The 19373-nt window shown below is 44.4% G+C and overlaps 1 protein-coding gene across 3 annotated transcripts in view; it reads right to left on the bottom strand.

Moving 5' to 3' along the window:
* The window catches only part of LOC103357368 (neuropilin-2-like), a 65600-nt gene that overhangs the window by 21969 nt on the left and 24258 nt on the right, over positions 1–19373 (bottom strand). For all 3 annotated transcript variants that reach the window (XM_008281910.1, XM_008281911.1, XM_008281912.1), the window contains exons 4-10: positions 15853–16083; positions 13189–13344; positions 12456–12625; positions 11175–11330; positions 3592–3736; positions 1258–1433; positions 87–266 (exon numbers count right to left, since the gene is read on the bottom strand). In XM_008281910.1, the coding sequence (XP_008280132.1) occupies positions 87–266; positions 1258–1433; positions 3592–3736; positions 11175–11330; positions 12456–12625; positions 13189–13344; positions 15853–16083 (1214 nt within the window). The remainder of the gene's footprint in view (positions 1–86; positions 267–1257; positions 1434–3591; positions 3737–11174; positions 11331–12455; positions 12626–13188; positions 13345–15852; positions 16084–19373) is intronic.

Raw genomic sequence — 19373 nt, 5'->3', positions numbered from 1 at the left:
CACAAAAAAAACACACAACTGCTATTGAACTTGTCTTACACAAGAGCATCAGTTTCCCCATCTGCCTTCCTCCCTCCCTCACCAACCTTGGGCAGGCTGGTCTTGCTGTCCATGATAAAATTCCACTCTTTTCCATTCAGGCTGTACGCGACTTTGTACTTCCGAACAAACGCCCGGTTATCGGTGGTGGCTCCGCTCGCTGCGTCTCCTCCTCTCGCTCCCTGGGTGATGACGCCACGCACCGTCTTGGGCACAGCGAGGTCCACCTGTGCAGGTCAGATTTGGATTAATGGATGGTGATTAATGCATTTGATGCATGTGCTCATTATTTAAGCCCGTTTGTCTTTGGAATGGCAGCACGCCAAAGACAGAATTTAAAGGTGCTACTTGTTGCATATACAAACATTTTCACTGTGAAAGCAACAACCCTGCACTTACATATATGATTCATTCATGTTAAAATACTTCTTTAAAGAGATAGTCTGGATTCTTTGAAGTGTGGTTGTATGAGGTACTTATTTATAGTCATGGTATAATAAGTGTATTATCAACGGGAGATGATGGAAGCAGACGGGAGGATCAGCATGGAAGCTAAACAATGAACTGCTTTAGATGAGGTCAGCAGCAAAATATAGTTTAGAAACCTAAGAAAGGCCCAGCTACAAAAATCAATATCACTAAGTGTACTTTTAAAATTCAGGCAACACTTTATGACTGGGAAGTATGGTTTTACAGTATGTCAGTCTGTGCTCTCATAAAACCCACCAGACTAGGTTCACAAAAACAGTCATTTTACTGAATACAAAACAAGAGTTGTTGGTCTACAGTGGCCTTGATTGTTCAGTTTGTGTTACTGGGTGACTTTAAATGTAAGTTTGGCACCAACACGTAGCACAGAGTCACACAATAACAGAATATAAAGTCCTGTTTGCTGTGATGTAAAATCCCTGTTTTTGTCAGTGGAGTCTGGTGACTTTGCAGAGAGTCGTATTAACTGCATCAGGTAAAATACTCTAAAACTAATGGAAGTTTTGTAAGCTGGGCATTTTTAGGTCACTAAAATATGTCTTGTTGCTGATCAGGTCTACAGTTGTTCATTGCGTAGCTTACGTCTGCTTCTTCTTGTCGACTGTCAACCACTGGAGGTAAAACTTCAACCAGCCCCCCTTCAAAGAAACTGAACTATGAGCACGAACAAGTATAATTATCTTCTATCACCCAAAATGTAAAATAAATGCAACTAAAAGCCTCTTGTACCTGCAGCCACTCCTCTCCGGTCAGGGGCTGTGCAGGGGCAGGGAACCAGCCGGAGCGACTGGCCACCAGGCGGGCGGTCCCAGGACTCCACACCATGTCCCTGCTGGACGATGCTGAGATCTGGGCATCGGGGAGCAGGCCGGACAGCAGGCCCTGCAGGTCTGAACACGGAGCATCTGGGGCGGAAAGCAGAGCGGGGCAGAGATTAGTTTAACCTTCACTTCAGGAGGCTTGATGGTGAAGTTTGAGCAACGTATACTTATGCTGTTACACATATTCCCACCAGGGAGCTGTTAAGCTTCGCCGCAGGATTGCACTACTGGCCACTAAAGCATTAGGAGTTTAGACTGGAGCAAATAGGAAAGGATGAGGTGAGCGACTGAGCAGGGAGGGAAGGGAAGAAAAAAAAAAACGAGAGATGTGTAACGCGGCACTACTGCTTCATGTTCAATATGCAATTAGGCTGCCATTAGTGAGATAAAAGCATATGTTAAGTCTGCTGCTGAATGGGCACACTTCTCTGCACTTCACATCTTGTGCAAATATTTGAGTGTCATTTAAGGTTGCTTGCGGTATTGTTTCTTTATATTCTGCACAATAGCTTGTCTGCTCACTATGCAGCAGGCATTTTAATGTACATTCACCGGAAACTTCTATGTACACGTTAAAGCACTTGGAAATGAAACTCATTCAGATATGGATGGGTGAGTAGCATTGAAAATAACTTGCTGAGGGAGGATGAGAGAGGGAGAAATGAGGATTAAGGGGATAAGAAAGGTATAATGTAAGGAGCTGGGAGGCAGAGGAAAGAAAAAAAAGCCGGAGAGAGACTTGGAGCTGGAGATGACGGCTCGGGGAGGATGGGAAAAGGAGAGCAAAATGTAGAGATGAGATGCCTACGGAGACAAACAGTGGGAGAGGGAAAGGGTGGAAGTGGGAGGAGTGAGAGACGAGCGGAGAAGAGGAAGAGAGGAAGGGAGATGGGGGGAGATGTTAGTTGTGCTGACGGTTTAAGAGAACACAGATCAAAGTTTCATGCTGTTATGTCACTGCAAATGTAGGAGATGTAAATAATGAATAAAAAGCACAGGGAGTGTGTGTGTGTGTGTGTGTGGACATCGCAACAAGGCGTGCCTGCTTTTGAGGTCATGGGCTATATTTAGAAACTGCCTGTGTGTAGTTGTACCTGTACTGTAAGAGCTAATAGTTATTTCAATAGCAGCTGTTGGGGCTGAAATAAATCACAGTTTCTGATGTCGGAGTGAACGGGGGAGACATGAATGATTGATCACTTCTCAATATGGAGCAGCAAAGAAGACACATCAAGGAAGTGTCTTAAATCATGAGAGGGGAAAAAAAAAAACAACAAAACGGGGTGGTGCTGAGACAGAAAGCGAGGAGAAGTGGGAGAGCACCGGGAGAGGGTAATGACACTGCTGGAGCCTCTGGAGGGAAGAAGAGAAGAAAAAAAGTTTCCTTTAATTAGCCTGAGGGTTGCTATGTTTAAAAGATAGCAGTGGGAATGTGGGAGAGTCTGAATACACATGTATGTATGAATGTGTGTGATCCTGGGTTTCATGGTTTCGGAAGTTAAATGTCGTTAAGGGTGATCTTTTATTAAAGCAATTTATATTTAGCGTTCAAACCGTCTTTTTAGTCTTGGTGGGAAGGGAAGGGATGGGAAAGGTGCAGAACTGCTGTTTTAAACTCCTTAGTTACTAAACTGGGGAATCAAATAACTGCCTGTTGACCAAAAAGTGCATCATTGCAACAAATGCATTTTATCCCCGTGAAAAAGTGTGCATGATGAGGGTGGAGGCATAAATCAGCAACAAGACTTTCACCCAGGAGACGTTGGTTTGCATCTTGTGTGGGATTATTATTCTTAGACTTAAAATCACTTAAGTTTAGACAACAAAACTACAAGATTAGGTTCAGAAAAATATCACTTCCACAGCAATGAGTACTTGTTAGCAGCTTGGTTAAGTTTAGGCATCAAAATGACTCGGTTAGGTTTAGGAAAATAGAACGGTGTGGGTTAAAATGAACCTTTCGCACCATGTTTTTAAGTTTTTCCTTTATTTTCTGGGTCACCATGGTGGTAAGTCTTGCCTCATCTAAGGTATAATTGGTGTGTGTTAACTTGAAATGCATTTGTGATCAGTCAGTTTCCTCCAAAACACAACTGACATTGAAGTGCCAGTTAGTTGTATAGGAGTTGTTTTTTTGGAGACAGACATGGAAAATTTGTCTCTATGAATCCAAAGCAGGATGATTCTGGCAATTCTGGCAAAAAAAAGGTTTGAAAAATCCAACCTTGTGCCACACGCTCACCTGTAATCTGGCATCCGTAGAGCTCGAAGCGAAGGGCGATGCCGTTCCTCCAGGTCTGAGGTCGGATGCGAACAAACCGGGCCAAAACTGGCTGCGGGACGCGGTTCAGAACCACCTCGGCCGGGTCTGTGTTCGCGTGGAAAATCTGCGAAAACAAAGACAAAAGGTTGATGAATATGTCAGGAGATACTGTACATGGCTGTGTCTTATTTTTCCTTCTCTCATTCACAGACACCAACTCTTTGCTTTAACACCCTCCCACAGTGCACAGTTTCGCTTGGCTTCACACTCACAGTAGCAGGCCGGACAAAGCAGAGACAACCCAAACACGGATCCAATGTCACCAGCCCAGCTGTCGATGTGTTTTGGGGTCAAAGGTTCGGCACTGGGAGGCTGGGAAAGCCCAACCAAGGAGGAGGTTTTCTCTCTTTCGCCTCTATGCTCACACACACACACTGCTACCTCATCCACTGACTTCCATACACCTCCATGCTGGTGGCCATGGGAAGCTGTGGGAGACATGACCTGACACGACCAAACATGATTAGCCCTCAGACGCAGGAAGTCTCTCCAGGTGGGCAGGATGTGAGTGAAATTCACTTCCTAAGGCGTCCACCTAAAAGCATCAACATGCAGTTCTTCTCCGTGAACACTCCCTTTCCGTCCATTTGCTTCTGAGCGGCTGGGGTGGGGCGGCAGGGGTCGGAGGGCAAACGTAGCCACGGTGGTCAAGTTACGTCCTGTTTTTTGGGGCAGAAAAGTGCCCCGTGATGCTCAAGGGCACCGGATGGGAACGCCGAATCGGAACACCGAATCTTTCCATTATGTGTCCCAAAAACCATAACATCCAGTTTATAATTATGAATCACTTCCTCCTCTTTCCGTTTTCTCTCCACATCCTCTTCCTTCCACTCTCTCGGTCTGTTGTTACCACATCACTCTGAGCCCATTCATGTCAAACACCTCCATTTTCTTCTTCTTCGAGACCGCACAGTTGATATCTCTCCACACCTCCCTGTTTCACCCCCACCAGCAGAAACCACACAGAGACACAGGAAACCACAGGAAGCCACACAAACACACATACGTCCTACACACTCAGATAAGCAAAGGAAGCGTCTTTTAACCGACTGTTAAGTGTCATTCACTCTGTCTGTGGTTGACCGTGCCGCCTGATAGGAGAGCTGCTGTTGACCGAGTGATATCTGCGAAACCACATCACAGCTGCAGCGCACAATTCAGAGATGGAGAGACAACTGCTACAAGCAGCTGAATTAAACATTAAAGGCATCATTTCTAAAAACAGTTCCTACATGATTTCTCTTTCACAAGATGATCAAACCTAAGCACGCTCCCACAGCCTAAAAATTTGATTCCCTCTGTTGTTTCATCATAATTGTAAGTGAAAAACAGTCTGCTTTCTTTCTGTTGGAGTTTTAAAAAAAATGACTCTTCCATCCTGGTGTAAAGTGACCTATTTGTAAAATTCCCACATCTCTCAAAATGACATTCCAGAAATTCCATATCCAGCCGGGAATATGAGCGATACGACTTCAAAATCCCACTCAAGGGGCTTTATTTGATTTTGGGCATGGCCTGATTTAATCAAGTGGAGCTGACACTGGTAATACAAAGCAGCGTGAGTGTTTGAACAGATAAGCAGGGCTATCTGTGCTCTATCTGCTGCTGGATGGAGGATAGACAGCTGTTCTGTTTACCTAAGAGGCAAAAAAAAAAAAAAAGTGGTGGATGCGGGCTCTTATGGGGGTTATGTAAACACCCACGCATGCTCATACAAAGACAAGTGTATGATGGAGGGTCCGCCTTACACATAACCAGCCCGTCTTTTTCCACTCCTCGATATTCTGCCTTCGAAACAAAGAGCAGCGGGGAGGAAAGAGAGAGAGGACGGGAAAACAGAAAATGACTGCGGGGAGGAAGAGCATCCTCAGAAGAATAGTGTAACACAGATGAGGAGGGAGGCGGGTGTGAGACAGAGGACAGACGAAAAGGCTGAACGGAGGGCAGAGGATGTAAGTTAGGAATATGAACAGGAGAATGTGGAAGAGAAGGCAGGGAGTGGTGGGGAGGAGGAAGGAAAGAACAACGACTGGATTCATCACTGAAGCAGGAAATAGTCCATTTAAGTATTTATCTCGTAATAAGGCAAAACAGAAAAATTCAATGGAATTTCCTCAATTATGAATTAAATTACTGGCACAGCTTCGAGTTCACAGCGTTGGACAAACAGCATAAATCAAGAAGCAGAATAGTGCAGCTGACGTTGGCGTGCAAGCACTGTGCTACCAAAAACTTTTACTTGAGTTTCACTTCAGTAAAAGAAAATACGTGATGAGCCATGATAAAAAAAAAATAAAAAAAACGAGCTGTCACATAAAAGTGATGCATGTCCAAGTCCATAAATAGTTTGGTTTTAAAAGTGGCAAGTTTGAAAGATGTCTCTAAAACATTTGTTGACTTCCCAGAAATGCCTTGTTCCAAAGCGCAAAATGCCCACCATCACTAAAAGGCCATTAGCTGGTGCATTACAATACTGCCAGCTGCTCTTCTTTTGTTTTCATCCTCGGATAAAAGCTGGAAATATGGCCAACATTACTGTCACAAAAAGAACAATTTGTTCAATAAGGATCGGCTCTCGAGGGGCTCTTTTCATTTTTCTTTTGGATGCGAGCGGAGAGAGAAGAAACTGAGACGGCAGAGAGAGAGAGCGAGCGATGAGGACAATGAGGAGTTGTCCGTCTTCTCTGAGCTCCTTCTGTCTTCTCCACTTCCTCCATCAATTGTCATGATACCTGAGAGGTCACGCATTTCACTCCTGACCAGTAAAGGTTAAAGGTCAAAGGACTCAGGAAGCAGATGGTTGGTCATTGACTAGCTTGGAGACAACATGGTTAATTTTTTACTAACTTGGAATGAAGGTGCCGCTTGAAGGAGCATCGGCTTTAAGGGTTCGAACATGTGTGTGGCGTGTGACTCCTGTAATCTGCCTAACAACTGCCATTCTTTTTGGCTTGTGTATGTGTGTCAGGACGAGCCCCGCCCCTCACGTGACGCAGGCTGAATAATTAATGTTGTCATGTTGTGTCTCCTGGTGTGGAGAGTCATGAAAATATAACGAAGACCTTCCAACACACACATACACACACACAGCGGTATGCGACGGTCAGACTTGTTTGTGTGGACACTGGCGGGACGCAGGAACCGTGGGTATTTAAGTATTGATGGCCTCGACGGAGAACCAGGTCACTGTGAAAAGTGTATGTGTTATAGTAAACAGCCTCTCTGAAGATCGACATCAGTAAATACAGTGAGCTGCGCAAAATCCTCTTAAAAATAAATAACTAAATATATTCATGTTAAAAAAAACGGACAAACTGGCAGCAACTGTGCCAGGAAAAATATGTTTAAAAAAAACAAACAGTGCATTGCTGTAACGTGTTAAAATGGCAAAAAAATTGTGAAGACAGCAGCAAATTTTGTAAAGATATTATAGTTCAGTATATTTAAATATGGTAGGATAGTGTACATTTACAGCCAAGTGTTAAATACCATTTGTAAAAACACAGGAGCAGAAGGCTGACCTTAACAATCCCTGATATACATTAATTTTCCTTCAAATAACGGTATACCTGTGAAATAATTATAATATATATCATTTAATAAGGTTATGTCATATATAAATTGAATTTCCCTTCTGGGATAAATAAAGTATTTTTCATTTCATTTCATTTCAATATAATTAGAATAATTATATGAATATACAAACTATTTTTAAAAATCTCTATAGTAATATATCATTAATTGTTTATACATACACATCATCACATATATATCATAAAATATTTTTTTCTTTCAAATCTCTATAAAACAGTATTTAAGTACATTATAGGAATTTGTAAAAATACAGATCTTTGATGTTATTTACAGTTTTTTTTTTAAAGGATTAATATGTAAATTACTTCTGTTCCTTCTGTAATTCTACTCAGCATTATTGGTTGTTTAACAGAACAGGTAGAAATCTGTAAAATAACTCAACTGTAGTTAACAACTGTTTCTTTCCACAGTGCAGTGCATCCCCATGTGCAGACAGGATTCCTCTGGCTCTTGTTAAAGCAAAAGAACATTTGTTTGTGGAAAATGAGGCGTGGATGGACGTATACATCATCGCTTGATTCATTTACCATCTCCCTCTTTCTCACTACATTCTCTGCTTTTTCCCCCTCCGAGCTGATGGCACCGGGGGGAGATGTGGCGAGCTCTGCACAAGACATTATTCCTCCCGCAGCCGTTTTTCATTCACATGTTGTTCTCTTGATCCCAGCCTCTTTCTTTGTCCACTGCACTCCCCACCCGCCTCCCCCCCTCTGTTTCTCGGTATGAAGATGTTGACAGTAGGAACTGGTTCCAGCTGGCCGCTCCACACTACTGCCTCGAGGACAGGTTTGTGGTGTGTTTGTGCGTAAAAGCTGAAGCAGTGATCCTCACACCACCTTTGGCTGAAGTCCTCCAATTAACACAGATGTTGTGTCTGGCTGCATGTGAATCTTTACCTGTGTGTGCATTCAAAATTACTGTCTTTCATACATGTGTATCATAGACCAGCGCGTGGAATCAGTGACAAACAAAGCGACACACAATGTGATAGAGACTGAAATGCTGTGCGAGCTGTTTTCTCTCTCTCAGGTTATGTGTGTTGGACAGATTTAGCACGACCCCACGACGCTTTTCAGCAACACAAAGCTTGTTGAACGCCGGCGCTGCTGGGATTTTCCTCGCAGACACATGACAGCGTGTGCTTTAAATGTTAATGTCTTTGGGCGCACACCAGTGTCTGTGTTACAAAGACTCGCTGGGTGTGTTTGAAAGGCATGTGCGAAGTTTGGGAGGTGTGCGAGATGAGCGAGTGTGTTCGCATCTCATCAAGTAATGAGGTGCATATGTGAGCAGTGTGACTTAGAATTAACAAGTCACATGGGTGTCAAATTGAAAATGTGTTGGCATGCAGAAAATGAACCGAAAAAAAAAAAAAAAAACATCCCGCGTGCATGCATGAAGTGTCTTTTTTTTTTGCTGGTGTGAGGAGGGTAATGTGCAGAGCTGGTGTTTTTACTTTAATTTCTCTGTTTCTGCATCCATTTTTTTTTTTCCAAATAACCTTTATTGCCATTAAACCCTTCAGCAACTAAGAACACACATCTTGACAATAGATGGCTCTCTCCCAATAACCAACTTTAATTCATGGCTGATTCATATCTGACGCACACTCGTGGCTCAGACCTCCACAAACACACACTCTACCGACACATGCACTCTTCCAAAGCCACATTAGCTTCAAGCTCACTGTTAAATGACAATTAGAAGAACCAAATCCCCGTCATTACGGGACCCCCTGACGAGAATGGAGCTTCAACCACTTAAGGGCTCTTTGGGGGGGCTTAGGACGGGCTAACTGGGAGTTTGTACAACATGACTGGTGGATTAGCAGTCACGGAAGATTCAACCGCGAACCCGTCGGGACCGGAGTAGAACCTGGCTGACGTGGAGCGTGAAGAGTACAGTGAACTCCTCAGTTGGAGCGTCGTAAGTTAGGCCAGGCTCAAATCATGGCGAAAGATTCTCCTACTGTCTGATTTGCCAGAAGGATTCGATCCCATCCATTCATCACCAAATGTGGTCGGCATAAATACAAAGAGAAAGTATTATCCAGAGCAATCTGCCCCTCTATTATACATCAGAGCCCACAATAAATCCTTTAAGCATAATTTGAGAGCGCTATCAAGCATGGAGCTAGTGTTGTAAATGTCATCTTTTCTTTATCATCATCAAAAACAGATGGTATACTTAATCATATCTACGTTTTATGTAGATTATGTAATGTCCCATCAGTAAAAGCAGCAGATGTTATTTCTTGGTTTCAATTTGGTGTCGAGGAACGTTCACAAACTCGTCAGTTGGCTTAAGTTAAAGCTTAATTGAGTGGAAACTTGGATAAACAGACAAACTTACAATCAAAAGGGTTTGTAGGCCTTTCAACACCAACACCTTTTTTTTTTCCCCCTTTAGAAACCACACTTTACACATTTGCTATCTTTTATTGATCTTTCATCTTTCCACTTTCCCTTTGTGCATTCTAAAAGCCGAAAACACAACCAATTTTCAAAGCAACCACCAGCGATCTCTCTTCCAAATGCCTGCTGATGCATCTGTCGGAATCCATGTCTGAAAGTGTCCGAACTGTTTGTTTTTTTTTCCCCTGCTCGGACAGATTAGTGGACTCAGATTACACGGCAGACCAGACATCATATACAAATGCGAGCACAGATCTCCAGACAGACAGATCAGCCAGACGTTATGTGAGAGGAGGGGGGGTCCGGTCTGTGGATTGTATGTGTGTGTCTGTGGTAGGGGGGTTCGAATAAAATGCACAGATGTTGACTTTTTAAGTCAAATCCACATTGCGTTCAATAATCTCCGCATCAAATACCCCCTACTGGCCCCACCCAAACCAATCACTGGCACACGCAGACGGGGGGCCCCGGTCCGTATGAGCATGTGGATTAACACCCCCCCCCACCTTTGCCACTCTCTGTTTTTCTGCTTGAAATCCACTGTGACCTTAACCCAAATATGAGGGACAGAGTTCGAATCCCCCGGAGACAGGCTTACTGTATGTGGCAGCATAACAACCTGCACTGTACATACATTCATGCACGTGTGGATGAGCTCACCACCTCGACCTCACGCACAAACACAATGAAGCTCAACATAAACACTTAAACTCCTACATTTCAGAAAACAATGATGCTATGAATCTCTTAAATTTGCTCAATCGTGACTCAGAGCATTTAGCAAAGCCCAAATGTGTGTTTATACGTGTGTGCGTTAGTCTGAAAGAGAGATGATAAATAGCGAGCCCAGATAAGGGCACATAGAGGACTCCATTGTTCTTGTTTGTCAGGTTCCCCTCCTCTCTCTATCTCTATCTCTTCCTCCCTCCCGTTCCCTCTTTCTCTAACTCATGACTGGGGTCATGACTCGGCTTCATAAACAGTCATAGAAGGGGAAAGACTCCTTCAGGAATGTTGCATCCACTGATACGGCTCTTGGATGAACACAACAGCCTCCGTTGTTGGGGAACATTTCAGGATAGTAGGGTAAATGTTTGGGGGGAAAAAAAGGAGCCCTTGTGATGTTCAGATCGTGGTTGGAGGAAATAAATTTTAAAGCTTTGAGGCTCAGTGTCATTTCAGGACAAGCTTGTGGGTTGTAGACTTTTCCCTTACTATTACATACACACACACTTTCTTACATCACATGCACATTGTTTTTCACTCACATGCATAAGCCCCCATGCATCTTACTTGTTTAACTTTGTTCTATGTTTATGTGTCTATAATTTACATGTGTATTTGTTCCTGCTGGCGCCTCTTGGCCAGGTCATGTTTGCAAATCAGAACTGGTTCTCAAACATTTTTACTTGTTAAAATAAAGGTCAAATAAATAAAAAATAAATTAATAAAATACAGAATGACCATAGTATTGAAAAGCAGATAAAAGCCTACCTTGTGGTTCTTGCCATGCCGGTACACCATCCAGTCCTCTCCATTGGTGCTGACCTCCAGTTTGAAGGTGGTGACGTAGTAAGACTTCTGAGTCTCTTTGGATACGGCTCCCTGTGTGGCAATACCTGTCAAAACCTTGAGGAAATGGAGGTCAACCTGCAAAAAAAAATAGAAAAAAAGAAAGAAAAAGGGAATTAAACGGATTCAAAAAAATAAAAGAAAAAGAAAAAGAACAAATGTGTAGATTGCAGGATTAACGGCGTTCAGGGCTGATGTAGATACCAGAGACAGACCAGCTGCTGTGTCTATCTGTCACGCAGACAGCAGGAGATGGACGCAGACTGCAGCCTGCTGCTGAGGAGGCCTAGGTGGCATTTGTGTGTGTGTGTGTGTGTGTGTGTGTGTGTGTGTGTGCGCGCGCATCGTCATGTGTGTGAGGGGAGGAAGGCTGGAGGCAAAGATCAATGGCACAGTGTTCGGATGCATTCCAGGAGAGCACCTTCATCAATCACGGCCTTCTCGCCGCTCTCCTCTGCGCTCGCTGGATGCATGCATACACGTGTGTGTGTGTGTGTGTGTTTGAGACAGGAAAGATTGAGAATGCAGAAGCATTTCCTTATCATCAGTTCACAGTTCCTCCATTTCCTTTATGTGTGTGCGCGCCGCTGTACGTCCTCACTGTATACGAGATGCTTTTGCTCCGCGCGTCTTTTCCTCTATATTGGTATCACTGAGACAAATTTATTGTCCTCTGCAAGTGAGAGTAATGCTGATTCAGATATCTCTGTATGTGGTCTTTATGGGAACTTCACCGCTTGAATTACAACGACTCTTTTTCGTGGTTACACTTGGATTACTGTAATTATTCAGGGATCAGGGGTAGTTTGTAATTAGAAGAACTGTCATGAAGTTGCTGTTAACATACTCATGCTGCAGGTGTTAATAAACTCAAAGGAAAAATGCCTACAAACAACTGGAAGCAACAAACTAAATTTAAGCTCCTGTTAATATCTTGTGGGGAAAAAAACTGGGAGCTGTTTTTAGCACAGTAAAGTTATATTAATATGTTTGAAGCCTATTAGATGAGTAATTGTTGAAAAGTGAAGTAGAAAGATGTGCTGTGGTGCTTGTTTCTCTAAATTATTACACACTGGTCTCATTTTTAACTCATTCACTGCTCCAAAAACACACCTCTTAAACAGCCAGGTAGAAACAGGTGATCAAAAACAAATCGAGCCAGGAAGATGTTGTGCGATACGGTGTAATCTTGCAGATGAATACCTGTATATACTCCTTGTTGCTGTCCTCCGAGGGCGTCCAGGCGTTGTCGTCGTTGTTGAGGCGGGCCTGACGCGGTAACCAGCGGTTGTCATAGAAGGTTGTTGACGCCGTGATTTGATCGTCGCTGATTTTCCCCGACTCCATACCGAGTGCCATGCTACAGTGGAAGGCTGATGGGAGAAAGAGGAGGGAGACGGAGATGGCAGCTATAAATTTGTTCCTGTGTCTTTGCAGTGAAGATGGAAAATGAATATACTGGATGACAGTTGCAGGAAAGAAGACGATCTAAGCAGAATTTAAAGGCAGTCGAAAGGTAAACTCAGACAAAGACAGAGAAAGGACACAGAGGGACAGAAAGCAGCCCAACAGGTGAGCACAGGCAAACTGAGGTGAACTTAATTTATATTCTAAAAGAAAATAGTATGAGTCAACTTCTGAGAAACCATGCTCTCTTAGGAGAGAGCAAAACAGGCTGAGAGGGGTGAGAGAGAGAGCTGCGAGATTGAAATAGCATTAAAGTAGGAGAAGCTGAAAAGATCGCGAAGGGGAAGAGGAGAGAAAGATGAAGAAAGAAAGACGAGTGTCAGCAAAGATGACAGAGACGGAACTGTTGAAAGAGAGAAAATAGAGATGGGAATAAAAATGGGTAAACAAACCTACACAGAGAGCATTCAAACGTGCGAAAACAAACAAACACACGCGCGCTCTTCTAAAAAAGTTATCTCGCACTCACAGTCTGTGACTTCTTTGTGCGTCATGTTGTAGCGGGCGGAGAAGCCGTCTTTGGCCACGGCCATGTCGGTGTGGAAGGAGAGGGACAGCAGGCCGGAGGACGACTGGATCTCTGGAGGGATCTTTGTTCCGCAGTAACGTCCAATCAGAGGAGCCACTGCAGACAAATCAAGCTGATGTTAACATGCATGTTGTTTTGGGCATTTTTAGTCGTTGGCAGCGAGATTTACAATAAAAACCTGCTTAGAAGTAACCGAAATATGCTGCTGTATCTGCTTTTGCAATATGATACGACTTGCTCTGAGGAAAAATGACTAAATGCATGTTTGGCAAGTCTGTTGTTTCCATTTGAAATTAAAAAAAGGAAAAGGAAAAAAAACGAAATCCAGCATTGCAAAGACAGGTTTCCAGTGGCCATGCTGCTTCAGTAAGTGTTGTCTAATGAGTCACAGCATGCTCCCCCCCCCACATGTCTCTTCCTCCCATCATTCCTCTCTCCCTTAACTCTCCTGTCCATCCCTCCATCTGCCATGTGTGTCTCAGCCAGGGCCCAGCAGGGGGATTGGAATCCCTGCCTTAATGCAAGCTGCAGTGGGATCAGCCGTAGACACACATGCGCACACACATACACAAACACTGAGGATTACAATAGTCTCAAGACAGTTCCTTCGCCAGACACCAAATTCTTCACCCTTCCGTCTTGCCTCCCATCCCTCTTTCATGCCTGAGGACTCAGCTCGCTGGAACTGGGTTACACTTTAATTTGCTCCTAATTCTCAACTTTGAATGGTATAAATTGTTTTCAGCTATCAAAGCTCCCAAATTCAAGGCTATAATTGGAATTTTAAATCCACTTGGATCCCTTTTTAGCAACTGAAAATGGAATAATTAGAGCAAATCCTTAGTTCCCTGCTTCATATTTTGAAAAAAAAAAAAAATAGGGGGAAAAGTGAGAAGAAAAAGGCACTCAGCAAGCGAGAGGTGAGAAACGAACCACTCATCACCGCTAATGCGGGTTTCAACAGCATCACAGCGGCTAACATTACCCTATGGCGGTCACTATCAAAGCCCGTGATAACATCCTCAAATGTTTTTTCCTGATCTCAGCTTTGGCAAAGCTCGGCTCCTCCTATTGGACGCAAACAGATACTCATCGTGGCCATCACTCTCACTCGCCTGGGGAGGAAGGAAGTGCTAGGTGATAAGGAGGGAGGACAGGGAGGATAGGAAGGGGGTGATGAAGGGTGTTATTATGGAGAGGAGAGAGGGCCATGGGAAAGGACTGCTCCTTAGGGGTGTCGAGGCACTTTCAGCTCCCTGTGTGAAATAATGTTTCCTCTATGCAACGTAATGGAATGTAAGGCAAGGCCGCTTACATCAAAGAGAGTGATGGCTGCTCAGGAAATTGAAGACTGCTATGCAAATTTCTGTGTAGGAAAGTGAGGGATCGCCATGGGTCAGTATGAGCTCTGCATGTGGATATGAATGTAATGTTTGTGTATGTTATCCCCAGAAGGCAGAAACATTGATTTTCAGTCCATGTGTGTATCCATACACCTTCAATAAGTGAAGATAGGAATTCTGTCCACTGTGTGTCTACGCTTGTGTTGGGTTGGGTCGTTCCTGCATTAGCATGTACGGCCATTTCTCAGACACGGGACACGTAACACTGCTGCTTCATCAGTCTGTCACAGTGACGGGTCGCTTTAATGCTCCTCACGGCTTCATTCAGAAACACCCACCACGGTATGCACGCGATGTTTGTCATTCACAGGAGATTGTACGATACACCAAGCGATGATGTCTAATACATATTAATGCCCTGCTAGATAGAAGACTAAATCTTAGTCGATAGCAAGCTTATCCAACTGTCCAAATAATGATCTAGTTTATTTGATGATTTCCCTAATCATGGAAAACTCTGTCCATGTGTGATGATGATCTATGAACGGTTAAAATAAAACATCCTGACAAGCCGTGATGGACAAATTATTTATCTGCAGCTTGTTAACTGTTCACCTGTCTGAGGAGAAGAAAGTTAAACAGTTCGACCCTGCCAGACTGATCCTGTCTCCATGTCAGGGATAGTTCATAATTACTTAATGAAGTTACTGGTGCTGTTGTTTCTTGTGCCCAAATGCTTGCAAGTTTCTTATTCTGGTGACACTCGTATGATCTGGTTGCTGTTTGATGCAGCAGAGGAAAAACTCCTACAAACAACTGGAAGCAACAAGCTAAGCTTCTGTTAATGTCTAGTGGGAGAAAAAAAAAAAACTTCATATAATATTCTTTGGTGAAAATCAGCTTTCTGTTTTCATCACAGTGAAGTTTTGTTGTTATGGACACTTTTGTTTGTCATCTAACGTGTTATTGTGAATGAGAAAGGTATGTTTTTGATTGTCTTTTGCTCTCTGCGATGTTTGTGGACCAATATTGGTGCTGAAATGTGAAAAAAGATAAACTCAAATCCCTTGTGCAAGCTTATCTATTAATTTGAGTGGGTGCAGTTGTCTTAAAAGTAATGCAGAAACTTTACCTAGTAAGAGTGTCATCAAATGTTTATGGTAAAGTGAGCAGGCCTCATCCAGCCATGTTCAGTCATTTGCAGATTAACAAAAAAGGAGTGCACGTATGAAAGGAGCTTCTGTCATTTATGCATGCTCACCTTGTGGAAGGCCGTCCCACACGTCCAGCCAGTCGTACTTGCAGTCGCCCTCTCCCACCAACAGGGGGTCGTTCTCAAGGTCAAAGGTCAGGAACGTGAGGGTGATGTCCATGTGGGGCGGGGCGATGATCATGTAGGAGCACTCCAGATTGTGGGGGTATTTATCTGGAAATCCCGGGGACTCGATCATGCCGGAGGAGCTGGTGAAGTTGCGGAAGCAGAACTCTGACCCTAAGAAAAAGGATATTTAGAGCGGAATGTAAAAATTGGGAACATTAAGTGAAGATACAGGCGTAAGCAATCGATCACGCGCTGATATCTCCTCTGACTTGCAGAGGGTGTTTCAGAAAGTCGTTCATCACTGACAGCTTGCTGGAATATACAGTAGCTTTGGTGGCGCGACGCACAAACACACACGGTCTATGATTACAGATGGCGGAGAAAATACACAGTGAGCAACTGCTCAAGTGGGCGTTTCTAATGTTGCATCATGTGATATGAGCTGGCTTATAGCTCTTTTTCCTCAGTGATGTTCCTGCCAGTGCACAGTTCCAACCCACAAGAAGTACTGCCATCAAAAGAACCACTCAAGATTTCAACAAAAATCAACTACACGGCCAGAAAAGCAGTATTGTTATGTTTTATGGCTCAGCTGTGGCCTTAAAGGACTCTCATGTGGTCGAGGTTACATAATAAAACATTTTCTGTGATGCACACTAAATGCAAGGCTAAAGAGGGGAGCTCTGTTGCATACATTTAAACAAATGTTCTCCAGCACTCTCCCCCTTCTATTTGCACTCTGTGTGTGTGCGCATATCTCTCTCTCTAACACACACACCCCACAAAACTTGTGTAATGGTTCTAAGTGGGCCCTGTGCGGCGGCTCCTCATTAGCCATGCAGATTTATGCGCCCTGGGCGGCTCACCTTGAGCGGCAGCAGCTGTGTGGCTCAGATCATCTACCCATCAGCCACTGCTCCGTGGCCCACTGGGGAGCCTGAGTCACGGCCGAGTGTTTATGGACCGGCACATCAATGAGGGTGGGAGAGAGCTGACAGTGCAGCACATGCACACACAAAACAGACACACAGCCTCATTCACAAACTGCGGTTCTTTCCTCAGTCTGTCTGCTCCCCTCCAACATTTCTATCTTTATAATGTGGACTATAAACAGCTCAGCTCTGGTCAGTTGTACGTCTTCATGTGGCTCTATTTTTACAATTGCCAGAAGGACAAATATGTTCATGTGCGAATGTTGCTGAGAGATTTTCATTAGATCTTTGTTCAGCTGCACGTCACAAATGTCTGCACTTTCTAACTCAACAGATGGCACTTAAATAGCAGCTCTTCTTGCAGGTATTTATAAGTGCACTTAGACCGGACATTGTTTTTCCAACTTGTCCCCTGCTAAAATTACATGTGACATGCAAACTGATAGAAGATATATTTCATTACCTTCTCCTTCGCCAAGCGTGGCAATCGTATAACTAGCATAAGGAAACAAGTCTGTTCTTGTGGTACTTTCCCATCATTGACTGTGCTGGAAAGCAGATAGGGAGGTTGAAGAGGCTCATGGGAGAAGCATCTGGTGGATTTCAAACCTGGGAAAGCAGGACTGCATCCAGCAGCAGCGGCACTGCGCTGTCTCAGAGAGCTGCCAGGCTGCATTTGATAACCACATTCATATTCATAAAGTCAGCGTTTAGGAGAGCAGACACGTTAACAGAGCGTTCCTTCGGCAGCATTCCTCTGAGGCACCAGTCCTTATTATCAGGCAGCCCTATAAAAGCGGCGGGGTCGACTGGCTGCTCCGGCCCTCCCCTGTCTACACTTGGTTAATGGCAGAGAACTGACCCCAATCAGCACGGAGACAGAGGGAAAAAAACTCAGGAGACGTACACTGTGTGTCTCTCTCACTTTGTTTTTCCTCTCCTCTGGCTGCTTCTTTATCTCAGTTTTTCACCTCGTATTTTTTTGCTCCATTTGTTTTATATATATATATATATATATGTGTGTGCATTTGCAGTGTCTATGCACGTATCTGTCTATTGATCTTTTTGGCATGTATGTGTTGAAGACGTTGACACAAATGCATGAATCTTCCCCCACATGTTAAAAGCAGCATTCAACCTCTTATGTCGCCTCCCACACACACACGGCAACATCAAAACCCCCGTGGATCATCTGCCTTCATGTTAGGAGCCTGGCTTCCTACACAAACACACACACACACACACACAGCCAGGCATGTTGAAATATGACAGTAATTTAGAGCAAACTACCGGCGATATCTCCCTCTCCTCTCCGCTACTGACCTCACCTCTGTTTGTGCGTCACGGCATGAAATCTGCATGCGATTGTAATGCGCTTACAATAAAACAGTAAATGAATTATACAGTATGCATGAGCCATATGTCCTGTCAATTTGTGTCTTTGCGTGACTACATCTTTTTAGTGTATTCCTTTTATTGAGCTGCTAACATGCGTTTCTTGCTGCTGGCATGTTTATCTGTCCTGTATGTGTGTGTGTGAAGGTGTGTGTGAGACCCGCTAACACACTGGCCTTGTTTCTTTACTGGGTCACAGTGCAGCAGTCTGGAGTCCCGCTGCCGAAAAACTTCAATCTGAGCACAGCTTGACTCCATCGCCTCCGAACACACTGCTCCGTGTCAGACTGTGTGTTTTACACTTGGTGCGCACCAGCTCGTGCCAATGCCGTGTGCATGCATGTGTTTGCGTGAGCACCTTCGCTTTTCGTTAGCGCTCATTAGTTCACAGTGTATGAGCATGCCAAAAACAAGACCCCCCCCTCCTCTTTTACTACCTCGTTCCGTCACTGCAGCGTGCACACACTCACACATGCTTGCCGTACGCAGGCTCCCGGTTGGTGCTTGCATCGCACCATGAGCTGCCATTTGGCAAGAGCTGTCTGCTGGCAAAGAGTGGGAGGTCATGGTGTGAGTGTGTGAGTGTCAGTGTGACGCAGAGGAGTGTGGTGGTGAAGGGGGTGGGGGGGGGGAAGAGGAGTGAGTTGCTGGGTAGAAACCACTCGAATCTTGCACATGAGTGCCTGATGTAGTAGTAGCTCCACATGTTGTGTCAGGGCAACCCCCGTCCCCTCCTCCTGCTCCTCCTCCTCTCATCCCCTCCCTTCGTTCCTTCTCCTCTCGGCAGCGACATGCAGAGTCTGTGTTCATTCACTCTTTTAACTCTCTGTCTTGTCTGGCGTCGTCTCGCTCCTCCAAGTCCTCGGCACGCAACCCTTGCTGAGGGCTCAACTTCGGCGTCTCGCGAGTGTCTGCGGCGCATCAAAACCCCGCCTCGCCCTCCGCTCTCTACCTGCCTGTCTGACACACATCTGCTTCTCGCACACCGACACACACGGATCTCTCATGTAACCCCGCTTGAGCTCAGTTCAAGATTTCATTGAAGAAAATCTCTCCCGAGGCATCTGAGGAGGGGTGTGTGTGTATGTGTGCGTAACTGTGTAACGGAAGGGGCGTGCTACACAGGGGGTTTAG

This window comes from Stegastes partitus, unplaced genomic scaffold, assembly GCF_000690725.1.
Source record: "Stegastes partitus isolate 25-593 unplaced genomic scaffold, Stegastes_partitus-1.0.2 Scaffold250, whole genome shotgun sequence".
NCBI lineage: Eukaryota > Metazoa > Chordata > Actinopteri > Pomacentridae > Stegastes > Stegastes partitus.
The sequence above is the reverse complement of the archived record's forward strand: the minus strand, read 5'-3'. Positions and strand labels throughout refer to the sequence as shown.